Source organism: Malus sylvestris, chromosome 4 (genome assembly GCF_916048215.2).
Source record: "Malus sylvestris chromosome 4, drMalSylv7.2, whole genome shotgun sequence".
NCBI classification, from domain to species: Eukaryota; Viridiplantae; Streptophyta; class Magnoliopsida; order Rosales; family Rosaceae; genus Malus; species Malus sylvestris.
The window spans coordinates 2,232,446-2,257,269 of record NC_062263.1 but is presented as its reverse complement, the minus strand read 5'-3'; the positions used below and the strand labels follow the sequence as shown (position 1 = coordinate 2,257,269).

Here is a 24,824-nt window from a genome sequence, read left to right as displayed (position 1 = left end):
TCAAATATGGTTTAGCTTACAAAGGGCCTGAAGCATTACAAGATAACATATATTGTTTGTAGCAGGGAAAGATTACTTGAACATTTTCCACACCTTTTGACCTCACCTAGATTAGAAGTGCAGGCATGGATGCTAATAAAAAAATGGTATGTCTCGCGTTACTTCAGGGTTTCATCATTTCTTCCGACTTTTTGAGGGCTTGCTAGTTGCTTTGTCTTGTCAAAAAGCTCCGTGTTAACAAAGATGGCAGCCAGGTTACTATATGTTGACCAACTGCATTTTTCTACGTCTTGTGTTTCCATTTCCTCCGGAACTCTTTTTACTCCTTCAAAATCATTTAAGGCCACATAGCTCTACATCCATATATTATAAGTAGACACACCAAATATGAAAGAGAATGAGAGAACTTAAACTAATGAGTACACACTCCCTCCAAAGGATACTACACTCTCATTACCTAACAAAGAAGAGATGTTTGGTCTCTTACACAAATTGACGGCACCCAGTACAAATGAACAAGAAGTTTCTCAAATTCTCATCAGTTCTTTTGATTTCGATTTATATTTCTATTAAATCATGCAGAATTTGAAAGGAAATACAACAAACTTGATGGAAGTAGAGAATGTCAAAGAAGAAAATGTATGCTTTGACTTTGATTTTTATCTTTTGAAAATGGGTGTAAAGAAAAATTAACATACTGAATTGAGTTTGTGAGGGTAATTTAGGTAGTAAATTTAGATTTAAAAAGATATTGATAGTTTAACTAAAATTAATATAAGTGGAAAGTGGGTTTAAATAAAATTTCAAAAGAACAGCCCATCATCTTCTGACTCACTGCCACAATTGCCACAATTTTTTTCTTCCCTCTACGTTTCATCATTTTCCACTAACCTCGTTGACCTGCACTCCTCTGTTCATCCCCGATCATTCTCCGTCAATGGCTTCTTCTTCTGTTTTTTCTGACTCGCCGTCTTCCTCCGGCCGTCGTCGTCGAAAATACGACGTTTTCCTCAACTTCAGAGGCGAAGACACTCGCAGGTCCTTCGTCAGCCATCTCTACAGAGCTCTGGACCAGAAAGCCATCCACACTTTCATCGACGCCGAAGAGCTCCGGAAAGGCAACCACCTCTCCGACCTACTCACAGCCATTCGAAACTCGAGGGTCTCGATCGTAGTTTTCTCTCCAAACTATGCTTCTTCCACCTGGTGCCTCAAAGAACTCGTCCAAATTCTGGAATGTATGGACTCGGACGACCAGACTGTGGTGCCCGTCTTCTACGACGTCGATCCGTCTCACGTCCGCAAGCGCAAGAGGAGTTTTGCGGAGGCGTTTGCGAGACACGAACTTGACTCCGTGGCTGAGATGGCGGAGGTGCGGAGCTGGAAGTCAGCTCTTACTAGAGCCTGCAATTTATCTGGCTGGGATTCGCGAAATTACAAGTAATTCTACTTTGTTCATAATCTAATTATAGTTTTGGTTCCTGTTTTCAGATTTCTTATATGCAAATTTTACTTTCGATTCGCGAAATTACAAGTAATTCTACTTTGTTCATAATCTAATTATAGTTTTGGTTCCTGTTTTCAGATTTCTTATATGCAAATTTTACTTTCGATTCGCGAAATTAGATGTAATTCTACTTTGTTCATAGCTAATTATAGTTTTGGCTCCTGTTTTCGTATTTCTTATTTGCAAATTTTACTTCCGATTCGCAAAATTACAATTAATTCTACTTTGTTCATAATCTAATTATAGTTTTGGATCCTGTTTCCGGATTTCTTGTATGCAAATTTTACTTTCGATTCGCAAAATTACAAGTAATTCTACTTTGTTCATAGTCTAATTATAGTGTTGGTTCCTATTTTCGTATTTCTTAATTGCAAATTTTACTTTCGATTTGTGAAATTACAAGTAATTCTACCTTCTTCATGGTCTAATTATAGAGTTGGTTCCTCTTTTCGGATTTCTTGTATGCAAATTTTACTTCCGATTCCCAAAATTCCAGTTAATTCTACTTTGTTCATAGTCTGATTATAGTTTTGTTTCCTGCTTTAAGATTTCTTGTGTGCAAATTGTACTTTCGATTTGTGAAATTACAAGTAATTCTACTTTGTTCATATTCTGATTAGTTTGGTTTCCTAATTTGGGATTTCTTGGATGCAAATTTTACTTTGGATTCGTGAAATTATAAGTAATTTTACTTTGTTCAGTCTTAAACTCTTAATTGGTGTTGGTATTACAGTATTATTGTTTACTATCAAATGCAGTAAGACTTGCTTTGATTCTTTACAGACGAAATGCTGAACTTTTATTTATTTATTCTTAATTTCACAGGGATGATGCAAGGCTTGTTGAAGAAATTGTACAAGATATCTTTGATAAATTGATCCACATGTCGTCAAGTAAAGGCGATGGCTTGGTTGGAATGGATTCCCACCTAGATGAAATGAATTTGCGATTATGCCTTGGCACGGAGGATGTTCGCTTTGTTGGAATATGGGGTATGGGTGGAATAGGCAAAACAACCATTGCCAGAGCTGTTTACGAGGAAATCGCTTGTCAATTTGAAGCTTACTGCTTTCTTGAAAATGTCAAGGAAGGTTTCTCCAAGCATGGTGCAGTACATATGCAGGAAGAGCTTTTATCCAGAATCTTGAAGGAAAAGGTGCGAAGTTTAGGAACTTTGGACAAAGGGTCCAAGATGATAAGGAAAAGACTAGCTAAGAAAAAAGTTTTCCTTGTTCTTGATGATGTGGACAATATCGACCAAGTTGAAGGCTTACTAGGAAAGCAACGCTCATTTGGCTGCGGAAGTAGAATTATTATAACAACACGAGATGTGCAATTACTAAGCGGAGTTGATGCAATATATAGGCCCCATTTTTTAAGTGACGATGAAGCTGTTGACCTCTTTATGCAATATGCCTTCAGAACAAACCAACCCACAAGAGACTACAATCATCTCACATGCCACGCCATAGAATATGCTCAAGGTTTGCCTTTAGCGCTCAAAGTCTTGGGGGCTTTTCTTGATAACAAAAGTGTACGCGAGTGGGAAGATGTGTTAGAGAAGATAAGGAAAATCCCACACATGGGAATTCAGGATGTGCTTAGAACAAGTTTTGATGGGCTGGATGATTCAGAGAAGGACATTTTTTTGGACATTGCTTGTTTCTTTAAAGGAATGGGAAAAGATTATGCGACAAAAATCCTGGACGGTTGTGGCTTCTATCCTCATAGTGGGTTAAGAGTTCTAATTGATAGAGGTCTCGTAACAATCTCGTATTATGGTACACTCGAGATGCATGATTTACTAGCAGAAATGGGTTGGGAAATTGTCCGCCAAGAATCTATTAAAGATCCGGGGAGACGCAGTAGGCTGTGGAGTTATGAAGATGTTCATCCCGTGTTAACTCAAAATACAGTAAGATATAATCATCCATACTGTCCTTTTCATATGCAATTAGTATAGAAACAGGTATTTATTTTATATACGTAATTATATGGTTATGGCCTTATGGGTATTTACACTTACTTAAATTCCCTCATTCTCTATCCAGGCTACAAAAGCTATTGAGAGCATAGTCCTGGACTTGTCAAACAAATCAGAAGAAGTATACTTAAATGCTGAAGCTTTTGTTGGAATGACAAGGCTAAGACTGCTACGTATCGAATATCATAACCACTCTATAGACTATGATGACGAAGACCTTTCCTGTGAGGAACTTTGCCATGCAGGACATGATTTCATACAACACCTGAGTGGGGACTTAAAATATCTTTCTCATGAGTTGAGGTGTCTCTTTTGGCATGGATGCCCCCTAAATTCTTTGCCATCCAATTTTCTCCCCAACAACCTAGTTGACCTTAACATGCAATATAGTAACATCCAACAACTTTGGGAAGGAACCAAGGTACAATCATCTTTTTCATATTTTTCTTTAAAATTGGCAAATTTCTCATATGCTTTGTTATGTAATCCATGTTTTCCTGGATATTTGAACAGCATTTGAAAAGGTTGAAGTTCATCAATTTAAGCCACTCACAGTATCTTGAAAGAACCCCTGACTTCACTGAGGCGAAAAATCTGGAGACCTTATTCCTGGAAGGTTGTGAGAGTTTATTTGAGGTTCATCCATCCATTTCATCTCTTCAAAACCTTGATGTTTTGAGTCTCAAAGGGTGCAAAGAACTGAGGAAATTTCCAAGCAGCATTCGTATGAAATCTCTCACAAGCCTTATTCTTTCTGGCTGCTCAAATTTTGAGAAGTTTCCGGATATTTCAGAAGTTATGGAGAATCTATCAGTGCTTCTTTTAGACGAGACTGCAATTAAAGAACTGCCTTCTTCAATCAAATATCTTACAGGGCTAGTTTCTTTAGACTTAAGAGGTTGCAAAAAACTTCAGGGTCTTCCAAGCAGCATTTATTTGAGATCTCTCAAATATCTTAATCTTTCTGGCTGCTCAAATTTGCTGAAGTTCCCAGAGATTTCAGAAGTTAGGAAGCAACTTTCAGAGCTTTATTTAGATGAGACTGCAATTAGAAAACTGCCTTCATCAATTAAAAATCTTACTGGGCTCGTTACTTTGCACCTTACCGGCTGCCTAGAGCTTAAAAGTCTTCCCAGCAGCATCTGCCAACTCAAGTCCCTTAGATATGTTACTCTATCTGGCAGCTCAAAATTTGAGAAGTTTCCAGAGATCTCAGACATCATGAAGGAACTCTCAGAGCTTCACTTAGATGGGACTGCAATTAAAGAACTGCCCTCGTCAATTAAAAATCTTACAGGGCTTGTTACTTTGAACTTAAAAGATTGCCTAGAGCTTCAAAGTCTTCCAAGCAGCATCTGCCAACTCAAGTCCCTAAAAAGTGTTACTCTTCATGGCTGTAAACATCTCAATAAGTTTCCAGATATTTTAAAAGGTATGAAGCCGCTTTCAGAGCTTTATTTAGATGAAACTACAATTAGAAGACTGCCTTCATCAATTAAATATCTCACTGGGCTCGTTACTTTGCACCTTACTAGCTGCCTAGAGCTTACAAGTCTTCCAAGCGGCGTCTGCCAACTCAAGTCCCTTAGATATGTTACTCTATCTGGCTGCTCAAAATTTGAGAAGTTTCCAGAGATCTCAGACGTTATGAAGGAACTCTCAGAGCTTCATTTAGATGGGACTGCAATTAAAGAACTGCCCTCGTCAATTAAGAATCTTACGGGGCTTGTTAGTTTGAACTTAAAAGATTGCCTGGAGCTTCAAAGTCTTCCAAGCAGCATCTGCCAACTGAAATCCCTAAAAGATGTTACTCTTTATGGCTGTAAAAGTCTCAAGATGTTTCCAGAGATTTTAGAAGTTATGAAGAATCTTTCAGAACTTTGTTTGGATTACACTGCAATTAGAGATTTGCCCTTTTCAATTAAAAATCTTACAGGACTTCGTACTTTAGACCTAAAGGGCTGCCTACAACTTAAAAGTCTTCCAAGTAGCATCTCCCAACTCAAGTCCCTTAGATGTGTTACTCTCTCTGGCTGCAAAAATCTTGAGAAGTTTCCAGAAATTTCAGTATCTATGAAGCAGCTTTCAAAGCTTTATCTGGATGAGACTGCAATTGAAGAATTGCCGTCGTCAATAAAACATCTTACGGGGCTCGAAACTTTGAGCCTAAAAGGATGCTCGAAGCTTAAAATTTTGCCATGCAGTATCTGTCAACTCAAGTCCCTGAGATATTTTACTCTTTCTGGCTGCTCAAATCTTGAGAAGTTTCCAGAGATTTTAGAAGTTATGGAAGAACTCTGGTGCCTTTATTTAGATGGGACCGCAATTATGGAACTACCCTCATCAATTGAAAATCTTACCGGGCTGAATACTTTGAAGCTAAATAATTGTCTAGGGCTTCAAAGTCTTCCAAGCAGCATCTGCCAACTCAAGTCTCTTAGAGATGTTTCTCTTTCTGGCTGCTCAAGTTTTGAGAAGTTTCCTGAGATTTCAAAAGTTACAGAAGGGTTCACTTACCTTTGTTTAGATAAGACAGCAATTAAAGAACTTCCCTCATCAATTATAAATCTTTCCGGGGTCAAATCTTTGAACCTAGAAGGTTGCCGAGGCATTAAAAGTCTTCCATGCAGCATCTTGGAACTCAGGGACCTTAGAGATGTCAATCTTTCTCGCTGCTCAAATTTTCAGAAGTTTCCAGAGATTTCGAAAGTTGTGAAGGGGTTATCAAGTCTTCTTTTGGATGAGACTGCAATTGAAGAATTGCCGTCGTCGATAAAGCATCTTACGGGGCTCGAAACTTTGAGCCTAAAAGGATGCTCGAAGCTTAAAATTCTGCCATGCAGTATCTGTCAACTCAAGTCCCTGAGATATATTATTCTTTCTGGCTGCTCAAATCTTGAGAAGTTTCCAGAGATTTTAGAAGTTATGGAAGAACTCTGGTGCCTTTATTTAGATGGGACTGCAATTATGGAACTACCCTCGTCAATTGAAAATCTTACCGGGCTGAATACTTTGAAGCTAAATGGTTGTTTAGGGTTTCAAAGTCTTCCAAGCAGCATCTGCCAACTCAAGTCTCTTAGAGATGTTTCTCTTTCTGGCTGCTCAAGTTTTGAGAAGTTTCCTGAGATTTTAAAAGTTACAGAGGGATTCACTTACCTTTGTTTAGATAAGACAGCAATTAAAGAGCTTCCCTCATCAATTATAAATCTTTCCGGGGTCGAATCTTTGAACCTAGAGGGTTGCCAAGGCCTTAAAAGTCTTCCATGCAGCATCTGGGAACTCAAGTGCCTTAGAGATGTCAATCTTTCTTGCTGCTCAAATTTTCAGAAGTTTCCAGAGATTTCAATGGTTGTGAAGGGGTTATCGAGTCTTCGTTTAAATGGGACTGCAATTGAAGAATTGCCGTCGTCAATTAAAAATCTTACAGGGCTTGTTACTTTGGACTTGAAAGGTTGCGTGAAGCTTAAAAGTCTTCCAAGCAGTATCTGTCAACTCAAGTCCCTTAGATATGTTACTCTTTCTGGCTGCTCAAATCTTGAGAAGTTTCCAGAGATTTTAGAAGTTATGGAAGAGCTCTGGTGCCTTTATTTAGATGAGACTGCAATCAAGGAATTACCCTCGTCAACTGAAAATCTTACTGGGCTGAGTACTTTGAATCTAAGAGGTTGCCGAGGGCTTAAAGTTCTTCCAAGCAGCATATTTCAACTCAAGTCCCTTAGAGATGTTTCTCTTTCTGGCTGCTCAAGTTTTGAGAAGTTTCCTGAGATTTCAAAAGTTACAGAAGGGTTCACTTACCTTTGTTTAGATAAGACAGCAATTAAAGAACTTCCCTCATCAATTATAAATCTTTCTGGGGTCAAATCTTTGAACCTAGAAGGTTGCCGAGGTCTTAAAAGTCTTCCACACGGCATCTGGGAACTCAAGTGCCTTAGAGATGTCAATCTTTCTCACTGCTCAAATTTTCAGAAGTTTCCAGAGATTTCAATGGTTATGAAGGGGTTATCGAGTCTTCGTTTAAATGGGACTGCAATTGAAGAATTGCCATCGTCAATTAAAAATCTTACAGGGCTTGTTACTTTGGACTTGAAAGGTTGCGTGAAGCTTAAAAGTCTTCCAAGCAGTATCTGTCAACTCAAGTCCCTTAGATATGTTACTCTTTCTGGCTGCTCAAATCTTGAGAAGTTTCCAGAGATTTTAGAAGTTATGGAAGAGCTCTGGTGCCTTTATTTAGATGAGACTGCAATCAAGGAATTACCCTCGTCAATTGAAAATCTTACTGGGCTGAGTACTTTGAATCTAAGAGGTTGCCGAGGGCTTAAAGTTCTTCCAAGCAGCATGTTTCAACTCAAGTCCCTTAGAGATGTTTCTCTTTCTGGCTGCTCAAGTTTTGAGAAGTTTCCTGAGATTTCAAAAGTTACTGAAGGGTTCACTTACCTTTGTTTAGATAAGACAGCAATCAAAGAACTTCCCTCATCAATTATAAATCTTTCTGGGGTCAAATCTTTGAACCTAGAAGGTTGCCGAGGTCTTAAAAGTCTTCCACATGGCATCTGGGAACTCAAGTGCCTTAGAGATGTCAATCTTTCTCACTGCTCAAATTTTCAGAAGTTTCCAGAGATTTCAATGGTTGTGAAGGGGTTATCGAGTCTTCGTTTAAATGGGACCGCAATTGAAGAATTGCCGTCGTCAATTAAAAATCTTACAGGGCTTGTTACTTTGGACTTGAAAGGTTGCGTGAAGCTTAAAAGTCTTCCAAGCAGTATCTGTCAACTCAAGTCCCTTGGATATGTTACTCTTTCTGGCTGCTCAAATCTTGAGAAGTTTCCAGAGATTTTAGAAGTTATGGAAGAGCTCTGGTGCCTTTATTTAGATGAGACTGCAATCAAGGAATTACCCTCGTCAATTGAAAATCTTACTGGGCTGAGTACTTTGAATCTAAGAGGTTGCCGAGGGCTTAAAGTTCTTCCAAGCAGCATGTTTCAACTCAAGTCCCTTAGAGATGTTTCTCTTTCTGGCTGCTCAAGTTTTGAGAAGTTTCCAGAGATATCAGAAGGTACGAAGGTGCTTACGTACCTTTCTTTAGATAGGACTGCAATAAGGGAACTGCCGTCGTCAATTAAAAATCTTAAGGGTCTTGTTTCTTTGAACCTTAAGGACTGCAGAGAACTTAAGAGTCTTCCAAGCAGCATATGTCAACTCAAGTCCCTCAAATATGTCACTCTTTCTGGTTGTCCAAAGCTTGAGGTGCTTCCAAGTATTTTAGAGTATATTCAAGGATTATAGAATGCTTGATTTAGGTGGAACATTTAACAAAGTTGTTTCTGGATCTGTTACAGCTCTTATAAACCTTGGTTTCTTGAATTTCAAAGAAGTTTGGATTTTTCCAAGCATTACTGGAATGAAATCTTTGTAATCTTTGATCTTATTTGCTGCTCAAATATTGGGAAGTTTCCAAGTATTTCAGAAGTTATGAAGGAGAGCAATCAGTGCTCCACCAAATATGTGAGTGCAACTAAGTTTGGTCGGTTGGTTGTTGCTTCAGATCTGATTTTCTATCAACCTGTTGATGGAGTTGTGGCTGATGGAGTTAATGTGTTGTTGATACCTTTGGGGCTGGATTGTCTATTTCTGGGAAAGTTTGGCTGTAGCTGCTTATGGGGCTATGGAGATGGGTTTTTGTAGTCCTGCTTGGTTAGGAATGGAAGACATGGCTCTAGTAGCTTACGAATTGCTCAGTTGGATACCCACAGTTGGTACTCGCACCATGGGAAGTGACAAGTGGCCAAACCGTTGGGGTTTCACTTTACGCTTTAAAAAACTCTAGAGCAATTGCAACTCTAGCATTTCTTGGGAGGAGGGTTGGGTTTGGCCGTCTCCTGTTTGTGGCATTTTCATTCAGATGACCCCCAATTTCCGAGCCCTGAAATTCTCAAGCCTGATGTGGCGGGCACCAGGGATGAACATTTTTCCTTGGACTGGATAGTTAGGTCATCAAGTTTTCCAACAGACCACCGTAGATTGAAGTTCAATATATTGTCTGGTACTTCAGTATCATGCCCTCGTGTGTGTGTTATTGCTGCTTTCCTCAAGGCTAACCACACCTCGAACAGTAAAACAGCAATAAATCTGTCTTGATGGCAGCTTATTTTCTTGACAACACACGAAAGCCTCTACAAGATGTCAGCAGCTGAAGTTTCAAGTCCAGATGATCGTGGCAATGATAACATAAATCCAATGCGAGCTCTCTACCCAGGTTCGATTTATGATATTCAAGCCCGGATTATCTGGAATTCCTCTGTACCAAAGGCTAACCCCCCCAGTTTTTAACAAATACTCAAACAGGAGTTGCCAGCATTCTCTATAGCTAGTCCAGGGGACATTAACTTCCTGGCTGATTTCAAATGTGTTCCCCGAGGAATACAAATGGTTTCGTTTTATCCTTTGCAGAACAGTTACTAATGTTCGCCGTGCAATTTCAACTTACAATGCCATGGTTTCTCCATTCAAGTCATGCTAAAGTTGAGCATCGGACCCTGATTTTCACCAGAGCTAATCAATAGCCATCTTATAAAATCCCATTCACTATGAGGTCTTGGCAAGCAATTCCCGAGTTTGGAGGCTTGGTATGGAATGATGGGGAGTGCACAGGTGAGATGCCCTGGCTGCCACGATGAATCATGCACTGTATTTTATTTGTTGTTTTTTACTTGAATGAATCTAAATGGGTTTTATTACTCATTTAAGTTTCGTCCAGTGCTTAGTTAACCCTCCTCTACTTGCCATAATCTTCTAATCATCACTGCCTCATGTGCTTTATAAAAAAGAATAGGCAATCCCAAGTCAACAAGGCTCCCCGCGTTGCGAGAGTTGGGGGAAGAACGTCTATTGTACACAGTCTTGCTTAGCAAAGAGGCTGTTTCCATGTCTCATTTGCTGTATAATGCGTTTGAAATTCTGGAATTTCCCATTGCCTAGTTTCTTTCACGATGCTTAATATGCAAAATTTAGGTGGAGGAAATGAGAATTTTTAAGCTCAATACCATGATCAATGGATTGTGTTATGTTATTTATCATGAGGTGAATGACTTTCATTTCATCATCACACTAACTAGTTCTATCTTTATAGAGTAAACTGCCGATTTGCCCCCTGAACTATCACCCAACTTTCAATTTGCCCTCTGAACTTTTTAATTAGAAAATTAAGGACTTAAACTAATTTTTTTGGCCGATTTCCCCCCCTACCGTTAGTTTTTTGTCTTGCATACTTTTCGTCAGGTACATCTTGGAGGGTAAGGAACTTGAGTTTTACATGAAGAAGCTCCAGAGGAAGAAGGGAAAGGGTGCTGGCGCTGCTGCATAAACAGTTTGTCGACGAGGCTCTTTCTTTTTTGGCTTTCGATGAGATCCGTTTTAGCTGCAACCTTTTTCATTTGTCTAGGGACATATATGTTGGTTGCCTGTGTGCTAATGCAAATCTTTCGAGTTTTGCTTGGCATATCCGGTATTTCAATTTGTTTGACAATTTTTTTGACCAATCACTAGTCATTTGATATTTTTGTCGATCAACGACTGTGCGCTAATTTTATTGAGTTTCTTCGACATACTAGTTTTATCTCTTTCGTCGATGCTTGTCTGCAGAGTATGCGACTAAGAAAGCAGTTTCTGCAATGCATCCGGTTTCTTTAGACGATAACATTCTGGTAAAAGACCTACCATGTGAATGTTTTACATGAATTAATTCGTCGTTACAATGATGGTTCAAACAAGCAGGCCACAATTTTTCTCACCACGGTGGAGTGATTACTTTTTAACTAAGTTACAAGATGTAAATTTTTTTTCTTTCTTTCAATAAAACGATATTTGAGGGCTCATGACTAAATCATGCTATGAGTTAATTATGATTAAATAGGCAGCGGTTTTAAGGTTCGACACCCTAAAACTAATTTAATCTCACTCTATCTTTTGAAATTGAATTTGCCTCACTTTTGTGTCCATGTTGGCAAAGATTTAACAATTTTAGAGGTTTAGGGCAGTTTGAAAATTTCTTACCTCACCAAACAAAGGCTCATTACTATCAGCATGACATGAAATGTCTTGGCTGCCCTTTCATTTGACGTTCATAACGAAAATAGGGTGAAATGACTCGATTTTAGTTGTTTTAGAAGCAAAGTAAGACAATTCAGTTTAAAAATATAAATTAAGACGAAAAAATAATTTTAGAGGGCAAATTAATCAAATATCAAATTTGAAATCAAACTTGAGACTTCTCGCGGACAAATAAAGATAGAATACTACCATTAGAGCCAAATAGTAAGAGACAATTTTGAGGCAAAATCTCTCGCCAATTTTGGTATTACCGTCGAGATTCGGGTGGCGGCTTGTTCTTTCTTGAACTGATCGTGCTCATTTGAGATTGTTATGCTTTAAAAAAAACAATTTATTAAAAAATTTGAAATATCAAATATAAATTTGGTAAAACAAAAAAATGTTTTTTTTAATTGCTGTTGGTGACAAATGACAGTATAAAAGTATAGAAAAGCAAAAACATGGTCTACCTTGCTTTAAAAAAAATGTTTTTCCAATTGTCATTTAATGAAATTTTCAAATAGCAAGTGTAACCCCTCATATTTTACAAAATTACAATCTTTGTCCTTACATTATTCTCTTTGGCAATTTTTTTTTAATACATCGATATTTTTATAGGAGTTTGGCTAAGCCACACAGTGGGCAACCGAACATATTCACAACAATTTTATATAAAAGTTTATCAAACACTCAGACATTCTTTAACAAAAAAAAACTTATCAAACACCCAACAGCTTTATTTTACCGTTGTTTATTCTCATAGCTCATAAGCAGTTTTTTTTTAAAGTACAGCAATACCAAAGACGAATTTAAATCACATTATTGTTACACTATTGTGAGACTAATAATAATATCATAATTGACAAAAAAAATAAAAATAAAAATAATATCGTATGTTAAAAAAAGGCACGGCCCATCACCTTCTCACTCACGACGACAAATGCCACATTTTTTTTTCTTCCCTCTACGTTTCATCATTTTCCACTAAGCTCGTTGACCTGCACTCCTCTGTTCATCGCTGATCATTCTCCGTCAATGGCTTCTTCTTCTTCTTCTACTTCTTCTGACTCGTCGTCTTCCTCCGGTCGTCGTCGTTGGACATACGACGTCTTCCTTAACTTCAGAGGCGAAGACACTCGCAGGTCCTTCGTCAGCCATCTCTACAGAGCTCTGGACCAGAAAGCCATCCACACTTTCATCGACGCCGAAGAGCTCCGAAAAGGCAACCACCTCTCCGACCTCCTCACAGCCATTCGAAACTCCAGGGTCTCGATCGTAGTTTTCTCTCCAAACTATGCTTCTTCCACCTGGTGCCTCAAAGAACTCGTCCAAATTCTGGAATGTATGGACTCGGACGGCCAGACTGTGGTGCCCGTCTTCTACGACGTCGATCCGTCTGACGTCCGCTAGCGCAAGAGGAGTTTTGCGGAGGCGTTTGCGAGACACGAACTCGACTCCGCGGCTGAGATGGCGGAGGTGCAGAGCTGGAAGTCAGCTCTTACAAGAGCCTGCTATTTATCCGGCTGGGATTCGCAAAATTACAAGTAATTCTACTTTGCTCATAATCTAATTATAGTTTTGGTTCTTGTTTTCGAATTTCTTGTATGCCAATTTTACTTTCGATTCGCGAAATTACAAGTAATTCTACTTTGTTCATAATCTAATTATAGTTTTGGTTCCTGTTTTCAGATTTCTTATATGCAAATTTTACTTTCGATTCGCGAAATTAGATGTAATTCTACTTTGTTCATAGCTAATTATAGTTTTGGCTCCTGTTTTCGTATTTCTTATTTGCAAATTTTACTTCTGATTCGCGAAATTACAATTAATTCTACTTTGTTCATAATCTATTTATAGTTTTGGATCCTGTTTCCGGATTTCTTGTATGCAAATTTTACTTTCGATTCGCAAAATTACAAGTAATTCTACTTTGTTCATAGTCTAATTATAGTGTTGGTTCCTGTTTTCGTATTTCTTATATGCAAATTTTACTTTCGATTTGCGAAATTACAAGTATTATACTGTTAGAATTCTTTTGTCCCACATCGACCAGAAGGCATGAGAACAAGCCCCTTACATAGAATTACCCCACTCTAACTATCACTGAGGTTTTTTGTATTAAAACCCCACACTTGACAGATTGAGCAGGTGGCCAAGTGGGGACAGTATCAGTGTTGTTGGAGTGGGCACATGGCCCATCTACCTGAAATTTGAGATCGTATCAGAGCCAGGGGACGGGCCCGTACCACCACGTGAACGGGTGGGTCCCCAAGCAAAGTGACGCATAAAATGGGGTCTGACGTGCGGGGGAGTGTTAGAATTCCTCTGTCCCACATCGGCCAAAAGGCTTGAGAACAAACCCTTTAAATAGAATTACCCCACTCTAAACCTTTTGTATTAAAACCTCACACCTGACGGATTGAGCAGGTGGCCAAATAAGGACAGTATCGATGCTGTTGGAGTGGGCCCATGGCCCGTCTACCTGAAATTTAAGATACCTTGTTCATAGTCTAATTATAGAGTTGGTTCCTCTTTTCAGATTTCTTGCATGCAAATTTTACTTCCGATTCCCGAAATTCCTGTTAATTCTACTTTGTTCATAGTCTAATTATAGTTTTGTTTCCTGCTTTAAGATTTCTTGTGTGCAAATTGTACTTTGGATTTGTGAAATTACAAGTAATTCTACTTTGTTCATATTCTGATAAGTTTGGTTTCCTAATTTGGGATTTCTTGGATGCAAATTTTACGTTGAATTCGTGAAATTATAAGTGATTTTACTTTGTTCAGTCTTAAACTCTTAATTGGTGTTGGTATTACAGTATTATTGTTTACTATCAATGCAGTAAGACTTGCTTTGATTCTTCACAGGGATGATGCAAGGCTTGTTGAAGAAATTGTACAAGATATCTTTGATAAATTGATCCACATGTCGTCAAGTAAAGGCGATGGCTTGGTTGGAATGGATTCCCACCTAGATGAAATGAATTTGCGATTATGTCTTGGCACGGAGGATGTTCGCTTTGTTGGAATATGGGGTATGGGTGGAATAGGCAAAACAACCATTGCCAGAGCTGTTTATGAGGAAATCGCTTGTCAATTTGAAGCTTACTGCTTTCTTGAAAATGTCAAGGAAGGTTTCTCCAGGCATGGTGCAATACATATGCAGGAAGAGCTTTTATCCAGAATATTGAAGGAAAAGGTGCGAAGTTTAGGAACTTTGGATAAAGGTTCCAAGATGATAAGGAAAGGACTAGCTAAGAAAAAGGTTTTCCTTGTTCTTGATGACGTGGACAATATAGACCAAATTGAAGGCTTACTGGGAAAGCAACGTTCATTTGGCTGCGGCAGTAGAATTATTATAACAACACGAGATGTGCAATTACTAAACGGAGTTGATGCAATATATTGGCCCAAGTTTTTAGGTGACAAGGAAGCTCGTGACCTCTTTATGCAATATGCCTTCAGAACAAACCAACCCACAAGAGACCACAAACATCTCACATGCCATGCCATAGAATATGCTCGAGGTTTGCCTTTAGCGCTCAAAGTCTTGGGAGCTTTTCTTGATAATAAAAGTGTACGTGAGTGGGAAGATGTGTTAGAGAAGATAAGGAAAACCCCACACAGGGGAATTCAGGATGTGCTTAGAACGAGTTTTGATGGGCTGGATGATTCAGATAAGGACATTTTTTTGGACATTGCTTGTTTCTTTAAAGGAAAGAAAAAAGATTATGCAACAAATATCCTGGACGCTTGTGGCTTCAATCCTATTAGTGGATTAGAAGTTCTAATTGATAGATCTCTCATAACAATATTTTGTGGGACAATCGAGATGCATGATTTACTAGAAGAAATGGGTAGGGAAATTGTCCGCCAAGAATCTATTAAAGAGCCCGGGAGACGCAGTAGGCTGTGGAAGTATGATGATGTTCATCCTGTGTTAACTCAAAATACAGTAAGAAATCATCCATACTGTCCTTTTCATATGCAAATTGCAATTAGTGTAGAAACATGCATTTATTTTATATACGTAATTAAGGTTATGGGTATTTGCACGTACTTAAATTCCCTCATTCTCTATCCAGGCCACAAAAGCTATTGAGAGCATAGTCCTGGACTTGTCAAACAAATCAAAAGAAGTATACTTGAATGCTGAAGCTTTTGTTGGAATGACAAGGCTAAGATTGCTACGTATCGAATACGAATATCATAACCACTCTATATACTCTGATGACGAAGACCTTTCCTGTGAGGAACTAAGCCATCCAGGACATGATCTCATACAACACCTGAGTGGGGACTTAAAATTATTTCTCATGAGTTGAGGTGTCTCTTTTGGCATGGATGCCCCCTAAATTCTTTGCCATCCAATTTTAACCCCAACAACCTAGTTGACCTTGACATGCAATATAGTAACATCCAACAACTTTGGGAAGGAACCAAGGTACAATCATCTTTTTCATATTTTTCTTTAAAATTGGCTAATTTCTCATTTGCTTTGTTATGTATTCCATGTTTTCCTGGATATTTGGACAGCATTTGAAATGGTTGAAGTACATCAATTTAAACCACTCTCAATACCTTGAAAGAACCCCCAACTTAACTGAGGCGAAAAATCTGGAGGCATTATTCCTTGAAGATTGTAAGAGTTTATTTGAGGTTCATCCATCCATTTTATCTCTTCAAAATCTTTTTGTTTTGAGTCTAAGAGGGTGCAAAGAACTGAGGAAATTTCCAAGTAGCATTCGTATGAAATCTCTCGCAAGCCTTATTCTTTCCGGTTGCTCTAGTTTTGAGAAGTTTCCAGAGATCTCAGACGTCATGAAGAAACTTTTAGAACTTCATTTAGATGGGACTGCAATTAAAGAACTGCCCTCGTCAATTAAAAATCTTACAGGGCTTGTTACTTTGAACTTAAAAGATTGCATAGAGCTTCAAAGTCTTCCAAGCAACATCTACCAACTGAAATCCCTAGAAGATGTTACTCTTTATGGCTGTAAAAGTCTTAAGATGTTTCCAGAGATTTTAGAAGTTATGGAAAAACTCAAGTCGCTTTGTTTGGATGAGACTGCAATTGAAGAATTGTCATCGTCGATAAATAATCTTATAGGGCTTCGTACTTTCAACATAAAAGGCTGCCTACAACTTAAAAGTCTTTCCAAGCAGCATCTGCCAACTCCAGTCCCTAAAATATTTTACTCTTTCTGGCTGCTCAAATCTTGAGAAGTTTCCAGAGATTTTAGAAGTTATGGAAAAACTCAAGTCGCTTTGTTTGGATGAGACTGCAATTGAAGAATTGCCATCGTCGATAAATAATCTTACGGGGCTTTGGAGTTTGAGCCTTGAAGGCTGCTTGAAGCTTAAAAGTCTACCATGCAGTATCGATCAACTCAAGTCCCTGGAAGATTTTACTCTTGCTGGCTGCTCAAATCTTGAGAAGTTTCCAGAGATTTTAGAGGTTATGGAAGAACTCCAGTCGCTTTGTTTGGATGAGACTGCAATTGAAGAACTGCCATCGTTGATAACTAATCTTACGGGGCTTCGTAATTTGAGCCTTAAAGGCTGCTTGAAGCTTAAAAGTCTGCCATGCACTATCTGTCAACTCAAGTCCCTGAAAGATTTTACTCTTTCTGGCTGCTCAAATCTTGAGAAGTTTCCAGAGATTTTAGAAGTTATGGAAGAACTCCAGTCGCTTTGTTTGGTTGAGACTGCAATTGAAGAACTGCCATCGTCGATAAATAATCTTACGGGGCTTCGTAGTTTGAGCCTTGAAGGCTGCTTGAAGCTTAAAAGTCTGCCATGCAGTATCTGTCAACTCAAGTCCCTGAAAGAGTTTACTCTTTCTAGTTGCTCAAATCTGGAGAAGTTTCCAGAGATTTTAGAAGTTATGGAAGAACTCCAATTGCTTTGGTTGGATAAGACTGCAATTGAAGAACTGCCATCATCGATAAATAATCTTACGGGGCTTCGTAGTTTGAGCCTTGAAGGCTGCTTGAAGCTTAAAAGTCTGCCATGCAGTATCTGTCAACTCAAGTCCCTGAAAGAGTTTACTCTTTCTAGTTGCTCAAATCTGGAGAAGTTTCCAGAGATTTTAGAAGTTATGGAAGAACTCCAATTGCTTTGGTTGGATAAGACTGCAATTGAAGAACTGCCATCATCGATAAATAATCTTACGGGGCTTCGTAGTTTGAGCCTTGAAGGCTGCTTGAAGCTTAAAAGTCTGCCATGCAGTATCTGTCAACTCAAGTCCCTGAAAGAGTTTACTCTTTCTAGTTGCTCAAATCTGGAGAAGTTTCCAGAGATTTTAGAAGTTATGGAAGAACTCCAATTGCTTTGGTTGGATAAGACTGCAATTGAAGAACTGCCATCATCGATAAATAATCTTACGGGGCTTCGTAGTTTGAGCCTTGAAGGCTGCTTGAAGCTTAAAAGTCTGCCATGCAGTATCTGTCAACTCAACTCCCTGGAAGATTTTACTCTTTCTGGCTGCTCAAATCTTGAGAAGTTTCCAGAGATTTTAGAAGTTATGGAAGAATTCCAATCACTTTGTTTGGATGAGACTGCAATTGAAGAACTGCCATCGTCGATAAATAATCTTACGGGGCTTCGTAGTTTGAGCCTTAAAGGCTGCTTGAAGCTTAAAAGTCTGCCATGCAGTATCTGTCAACTCAAGTCCCTTGAAGATTTTACTTTTTCTGGCTGCTCAAATCTTGAGAAGTTTCCAGAGATTTTAGAAGTTATGGAAGAACTCCGGTCGCTTTGTTTGGATGAGACTGCAATTGAAGAACTGCCATCGTCGATAAATAATCTTACGGGGCTTCGTAGTTTGAGCCTTAAAGGCTGCTTGAAGCTTAAAAGTCTGCCATGTAGTGTCTGTCAACTCAAGTCCCTGGAAGATTTTACTCTTGCTGGCTGCTCAAATCTTGAGAAGTTTCCAGAGATTTTAGAAGTTATGGAAGAACTCACATTGCTTTGTTTGGATGGGACTGCAATCGAAGAACTGCCATCATCGATAAATAATCTTACAGGGCTTCGTAGTTTGAGCCTTGAAGGCTGCTTGAAGCTTCAAAGTCTGCCATGCAGTATCTATCAACTCAAGTCCCTCGAAGATTTTACTCTTTATGGTTGCTCACATCTTGAGAAGTTTCCAGAGATTTTAGAAGTTATGGAAGAACTCAAGTTGCTTTGTTTGGATGAGACTGCAATTGAAGAACTGCCATCGTCGATAAATAATCTTACGAGGCTTCGTGATTTGAGCCTCGAAGGCTGCTTGAAGCTTAAAAGTTTACCATGCAGTATCTGTCAACTCAAGTCCCTGATAAATTTTACTGTTGCTGGCTGCTCAAATCTTGAGAAGTTTCCAGAGATTTTAGAAGTTATGGAAGAACTCCGGACACTTTGTTTGGATGAGACTGCAATTGAAGAACTGCCATCGTCGATAAATAATCTTACGGGGCTTTGGAGTTTGAGCCTTGAAGGCTGCTTGAAGCTTAAAAGTCTACCATGCAGTATCGATCAACTCAAGTCCCTGGAATTAATTTTTCTTTCTGACTGCCCAAATCTTGAGACAGAGAACTTACCGAATTGAGGGTTTCAATTATAATGAATTCGATTCTCTATGTTGTCGGAACCATTTGAAAACCCACATACTTTTTGACACAATACTATGAGAGTCCATCTTTGTAATTTGATTGGTGCAATTTTTCGACTAACTGGTGGTGCAATTTTTCGACTAACTGGTGCCTCGTGTGGATATGCTTTTGTTGAATATGAAACCGAAAGGGAGATGCAGCGTGCGTATAAGGTGCTGCAACTTTTTAAGCACTCTCTGTAGTCTATACAATATGGAATCTCTTCATATATTTTCATATATGTATATGCATATTTATGTGGCGGGGAATTCTAATTTGACACTCTGGTACTGTTGATGGATTTCACTTCAAGCATAATAGTATTGGTGATTGTTCTCATATACACATCCTTCTCTCACGAAATTAAATTTATTGGCTGTGCTTGCTAGTGTTGTGAGAAAAGGCATGCATATCTATTTTATGTGGTTGGATAACATATTTCGTAATGGTATGACGAGGCAAGCCAGAAGTTTAAGGAAAAGAAAATAGGGGACAATGTGAAAATATGATCTGCATATGTCATAACATGTTTATGGCTTAGATTAGTTGCTTGTTTGCAGGAAGCTCACCATTCCTTGATTGATGATTCTAAAGTTATTGTTGATTACAACAGACAGCAGTTGATGCCAGGGTGGATTCCAAGAAGATTAGGTCAGTGAAGTTTTCATATTCTTCTACCTTCAGTTTGCATATGCCTATAGTGGACAAGTTCATATGATTTTATTGCTTTACCAGGAGGTGGTTTCTGTGGTAAGAAGGAATCTGGACAGCTTCGTTTTGGAGGACGAGAAAAACCATTTCGAGCTCCCCTGTATGCATAACTTTCTTAATTATGTAATATATTTCGTAATCTTGCAGTGAATTAGATGTTCCGACCCTTTACCTTTTATTTATCTTGGTAACCAGGCGTCCAATCCCGTATGACAAGCTGGAGAGACTTGGGATCCCACCTCCACCAGAAGGAAGATACATGTCACCCTATCGGGTATTTTTCTTTTGGTCCCATTAGCCATGTATTTTCCTCCCTGATTTCTGCAGCCTATAGCTAGTAGCAGTTGCTCAAAGCATTTTAGATCGTTTAGCTTTCGAGCATTATCAGATCTCTCATCATGGAACTTCTATCACAGAGTGTTTGTAGGTCCCGTCCCCACCTAGAAGGAAAAGGAGCTCCATGGATAGAGACGAAAGTACCCATAAAAGGTCCATGGACAGGGAAGCGAACATGTTCAAAAGTAGTCCTGTGGAGAAGGAAGAAAGGTTTTACAAAAGATCTATTGACCCAGAGGACAGTTCTGTAAGGAGCTCAACTGAGATAGAAGAACGCTATCACAACAGGAGCTCGGTTGACAGAGCAGAACGCTCTCACAGGAGCTCTAGGGATAGGGATGAGCGCTCTCACAGGAGGATCTCTAGGGATAGGGATGAGCATTCTCACAAAAGGAGCTCGAGGGATAGGGATGAGCGTGCTCACAAGCAGCACAAGTCCCGTCACCGTGAGAGGTCCACCAGCCGTGATCGCTGTTAAGATTTTCAGCTGGAGGCAGCTAGGGGTTATGGAAAGACCAAGGAGAGCAATCACTCATGATTTCGTAAGACCCGTCGGGAACACGAAAGTCACGTGAACACAAGCAAAAAGAATGTCCAATTTGCTTGACTTTCTCTTTCGCAAATTCCCTCTCAACTTCTTCCACCATCGTCGGTTGATGGTGTCAATATGTATCACGATATGCTCTTTCACATTTAGAAATGTAGGGATCATGCTATGTAGAACTCTTTTATGGTCATATTATATTGCACTACTTGGTGAGAGATCGTTTGGAATTGATTTTGCAGCAAGCAGTTGAGGCTCACAAGTGCTTGTGCCGTCTTTAGAAAATTTCTTGAATAGTCGGACACACCTTGAAAAACAATAGAAGCACACACTTCTCATATACGCTTATATGGTGCAAAAGCACTTTTATTTACAAGCACTTTCAACTGTCAGAAGCACATTTAGCCGCAAACATTTTGACAAATCCGAGGCTTTACATTACTAATCTTGTTCAAAAACGCACACAACCTCAAATTTTGTTTCAATTACATGACAACCTCAATCAAGCCTTGCTGTCGATGGTCATCGGCACCGCCTCCTGTTTGTTCATTTTTGCAAATATGTTGCCGTAGAACTGCGCGTCCTTCTTGTTGTACTCTCTCACTTTCTGCTTCAATACCTTGTACTCCTGTTTCACATCCCTGAATACACATAACCGCAATCCCACACAAGTTAATCGACACACACGAAACACAAAAACAACACAACTCATCAACGAACCATCTAAAATGAACAAAAACGACACAACTCATCAACGAACCTGTTGTCGGGATCTATCTCAAGGGCCTTCTTGATATCCAGCTCTGCCAAGTCCAAATCCACAAGTTGGATATACGCTTGCGCCCTTCTGTACAACGCCTTCACATTCCGGCTGTCTAAATCCAAAACCTGCATGTCAATGCTCTCACACATTAGAAGAGAAACCAACTACACTACCCTCGCACTCGCGTGGAGATATGGGAAACCGGCGAGCCTTGTACCTTTGTGCAGAGCTTCTCAGCCTGCTTGTAGTCTTTGAGTTTCAGCTTGCACGCAGCATCATTCAGATTGCAGGTTATTTTCAGCGCCTTCGCCAGCTGCTTCTCCTCGTCGCTGAAAGTGGAGTCATATTCGATTAACCTCACAGCCTGCCACCGAAAATTAGAGGTTTTTACGAGTTGCCATAAACGTCTTAAGTACAATCAGTGTCACTGAAGCAAGACACAAGACTACCGGATATACCTTTTCGTATCTCTTGGAGGCTCTTTCGTATTTACCAGCCTTGAAGAGTGCATTCCCTTCTTCCTTCTTCTTCCCAGCGCTTTCGATTTTTTCTTGTGTGTTCATGTCCCAAGACTCCTTGTCCTGCAACCAGTGAAGTAAGTTAGTCCGGCTTAATTCACAACGGGGAACGGGGACTGCATCGAGGGGGACATATCATACTTACCTTGACAAAGGAGACCAGCTCCACCTCATAATGGACCGTCGAATTTGCAGGAACCACAGCCAAATCTTGTGCTGATTCGGTCGACCCGAATGCATATTCTGGTTGAATGGTCACAAGAGCCACTTCACCTTTCTTCATGTTCTTCACAGCTCTATCGAGTCCCTCAATTACTTGCTCTGCAGACAATCAATACGTCTCAAGTTTTCCTCTTTTGGAATTTTAACTTAATAGTTTCAGAGAAACGATGTTGAAAGGACATGATTACCTTCATCCGTCTTGAACTCGAATGGCTCGTCATCATGGCCCTTCTTTGTGAATATCGTGCCGTCAGGCAACTTCCCGACAAGTTTCACTGCCAGACCAAAACAAATACAGAATTTAAGATCCGCGAACATTAAGTATGTAATTACCTACAAAATTTTATGCATCGCTCGTATTACCTTTAACAACCGCCCCATCATTCGGGCGCTCATACCCCTCTCCCTCCTTCAATGTCTTTTTGACGACCTTCTTATCTTTGGTAACATCAGAAACCGTCTTCCACGATACCAACTCGAGCGCTATCTCAAGGGACGCATTTGGCGGCACTGCGCCTTCATCCCCTATAGCTGGCCTGCCCGCCTCGCCAAATCCATCTACAAAATTATAGCCGTTAAGTTTTCATCTTGTGAAATAAAATTTGAATACTCTCAATAAAATAAGCAACAAGAAGTAAGCATATGGGCACAGGACTCACATTGTGGCTTTACAGTCAGAAGGACCTTTTCACCTTTCTTCATTGTTTTCACAGCTTTTGCCAAGGCGGGGCAGAAATAGCCTGCAATCAAAGAGGATTCACACTCAGATTATTCGGAAAAATAACAATTCTTTGCGTCGCAAGTAAACATATGAGGTAAGGCCATGAAACCAACCATCCTGGACAGTAAACTCGACCCCATCGGATTTCGAAACAAGAGTCCCATCTTCAAGCCGAGCCTCGTACTTAACTGAGATGCCAACAAAGAATTGTGTAAGAAACCAATGAGTTTCAATGCCATTCATCAATTTTCAGTCATTGGAAAATAGTGTGGGAAAGATAATGTACCAAACACTTCGTCAAGATCTTTCGGATTCTCCCATTTCTCTCCTTCGGTGATAATTTTCTTCATAACTCCGCCGTCCTTGAGAATGTCCTTCACACTCGTCCAGGAAAGCAACTCCACATCGAACTGAAGTGTGGCATTCGGAGGAATCGTTGGAGGGGATCCAGACGCGCCGTAGGCCAACTCAGGCGGTATGGTGAAAACCGCATTTTCGCCCTTCTTCATGGTTTTGATTCCTTCATCCCATCCCTTAATCACTTGTCCTGAAATTAACCAATTGAATCATAACCCAAAAAAGGGCTCAGTAAGACTTGAATCAAGAATTGCCCCCATTGGGACTGAAAGGTTGCGAATTTGAGTCGCAAAAACAGCCTCTTTACAAAGCAAGAGTAAGGCAGCGATAAATGTTCCCCAACCCTCACAAAGCGAGAGCCTTGTTGGCTTATAGTCGACCTTTATATATATAAACACAATTGAAAACAATGATAAAGTGGAAATGAATCGATCACCTTGTCCGAGATTGAACTTGAAAGGGGTCCCACGGTCACGGCTGGAATCGAATTTCGTTCCGTCCAGCAGAGTCCCAGTGTAATGCACTGCAAAATTATCACCAGCCAATTAGTACCAACGCTCGCCATCAAACCTCACACATATATGTATATGTATGTATGCGCGCGCGTGTGTGTGTATATATATATTTATACCTTCAACTTCGTCGCCGGAGCCGGGAGTGTCCCAGCCTTCACCTTCTTTAAGGAGCTTCTTCTTGAGGCCGTTCTTCCCGATCTCCTTCTCATCACCAACCTTGAGAGTTGGGCTAGTTGCATCGTCCTCGGCGTCGGGAAGGTCCAAGTCACCGGCGTCGTTGAGGTTGTTGGTGGCAGCTGAGAAATCAAAGTCGTCTTCCATGGCAACTTCCTGACCGGATTGCAGTGGGAGCTTGATGTTATTGAATAAGCAAGCGCGAAACAGAGCAGTGAAGAGAATGCGGAGCTTTTTCGAATTGATGCAGAGAGCTTGCCAATGGAATTTATAGAGAGAGAAGCAGAGGAGAGAGAGAGAGAGTCTAGAGAGTTCTGAAACGTGACATGGTCAGGATGGTTCCAGAATTATCTCCATTTTTGACGAACTTTGTTAAGATACAGTCTTGCAATAAAAAAATAATTATTCCATTAAAAATAAATAAATATAAAAAAATTAGCTTGGGCTCCAATCCGGTTCATAATTTGAACCGTACATATTTTAGGTTATAATTGAAAGATCATCTCAACAAACTTTTACAAAAATTGAAAGACGTTTAATTATTTAACTCTGACTTGGTAAATACAAGAACACAATGGTAGGTGACAATTGTGATTGTAGTGGTAGTGGGGGGTGGCGGCATCGATGATAGTGGTAGTTGTAATGATATCGATGATAGTGGTAGTTGTAATGGTAATGGTGGTATGTATGGTTGTGCGGTACCAAATTGGGACCTAGTAGATTAAACTTTTTTTTTTTTACTATTTAATTTTAAAA

The 24,824-nt window shown here is 39.6% G+C and overlaps 3 protein-coding genes and 1 long non-coding RNA gene across 5 annotated transcripts; 2 read left to right on the top strand and 2 right to left on the bottom strand.

The window, feature by feature from the left end:
• The first annotated feature begins 838 nt into the window (after nt 1-838).
• LOC126619962 (disease resistance protein RPV1-like) lies at nt 839-19,195 on the top strand. The gene is made up of 7 exons (XM_050288403.1): nt 839-1,440; nt 2,333-3,422; nt 3,559-3,912; nt 4,005-4,180; nt 5,027-6,083; nt 6,723-7,691; nt 17,035-19,195. The coding sequence occupies exons 1-7, from the start codon at nt 938-940 to the stop codon at nt 19,162-19,164; spliced, it is 6,279 nt and encodes a 2,092-aa protein (XP_050144360.1). The 5' UTR covers nt 839-937; the 3' UTR covers nt 19,165-19,195.
• Nucleotides 5,863-8,147, bottom strand: LOC126619963 (uncharacterized). The gene is made up of 3 exons (XR_007622202.1): nt 8,001-8,147; nt 6,648-6,722; nt 5,863-6,008 (listed from the first exon to the last, which is right to left on the bottom strand). It is a non-coding gene; the product is annotated as an uncharacterized LOC126619963 (long non-coding RNA).
• A 32-nt stretch (nt 19,196-19,227) lies between the features above and the next one.
• LOC126619960 (U11/U12 small nuclear ribonucleoprotein 35 kDa protein-like) lies at nt 19,228-20,973 on the top strand. Of its 2 annotated transcripts, XM_050288401.1 has the most exons (6): nt 19,228-19,380; nt 19,768-19,858; nt 19,943-20,018; nt 20,114-20,192; nt 20,346-20,634; nt 20,671-20,973. In XM_050288401.1, the coding sequence occupies exons 1-6, from the start codon at nt 19,243-19,245 to the stop codon at nt 20,730-20,732; spliced, it is 735 nt and encodes a 244-aa protein (XP_050144358.1). In that variant the 5' UTR covers nt 19,228-19,242; the 3' UTR covers nt 20,733-20,973. The 2 variants fall into 2 exon arrangements, with proteins under 2 accessions (XP_050144358.1, XP_050144356.1); XM_050288399.1 differs by having other exon boundaries at nt 20,346-20,973.
• Nucleotides 20,974-21,106: 133 nt separating this feature from the next.
• On the bottom strand, nt 21,107-24,403 carry LOC126619959 (70 kDa peptidyl-prolyl isomerase-like). The gene is made up of 12 exons (XM_050288398.1): nt 24,011-24,403; nt 23,816-23,902; nt 23,309-23,569; nt 23,136-23,210; nt 22,961-23,041; nt 22,665-22,859; nt 22,490-22,576; nt 22,225-22,400; nt 22,020-22,142; nt 21,779-21,925; nt 21,559-21,686; nt 21,107-21,439 (listed from the first exon to the last, which is right to left on the bottom strand). Exons 1-12 carry the CDS (start codon nt 24,213-24,215, stop codon nt 21,301-21,303), a joined length of 1,704 nt encoding a protein of 567 aa, XP_050144355.1. The 5' UTR covers nt 24,216-24,403; the 3' UTR covers nt 21,107-21,300.
• Between the last annotated feature and the right edge of the window lie 421 nt (nt 24,404-24,824).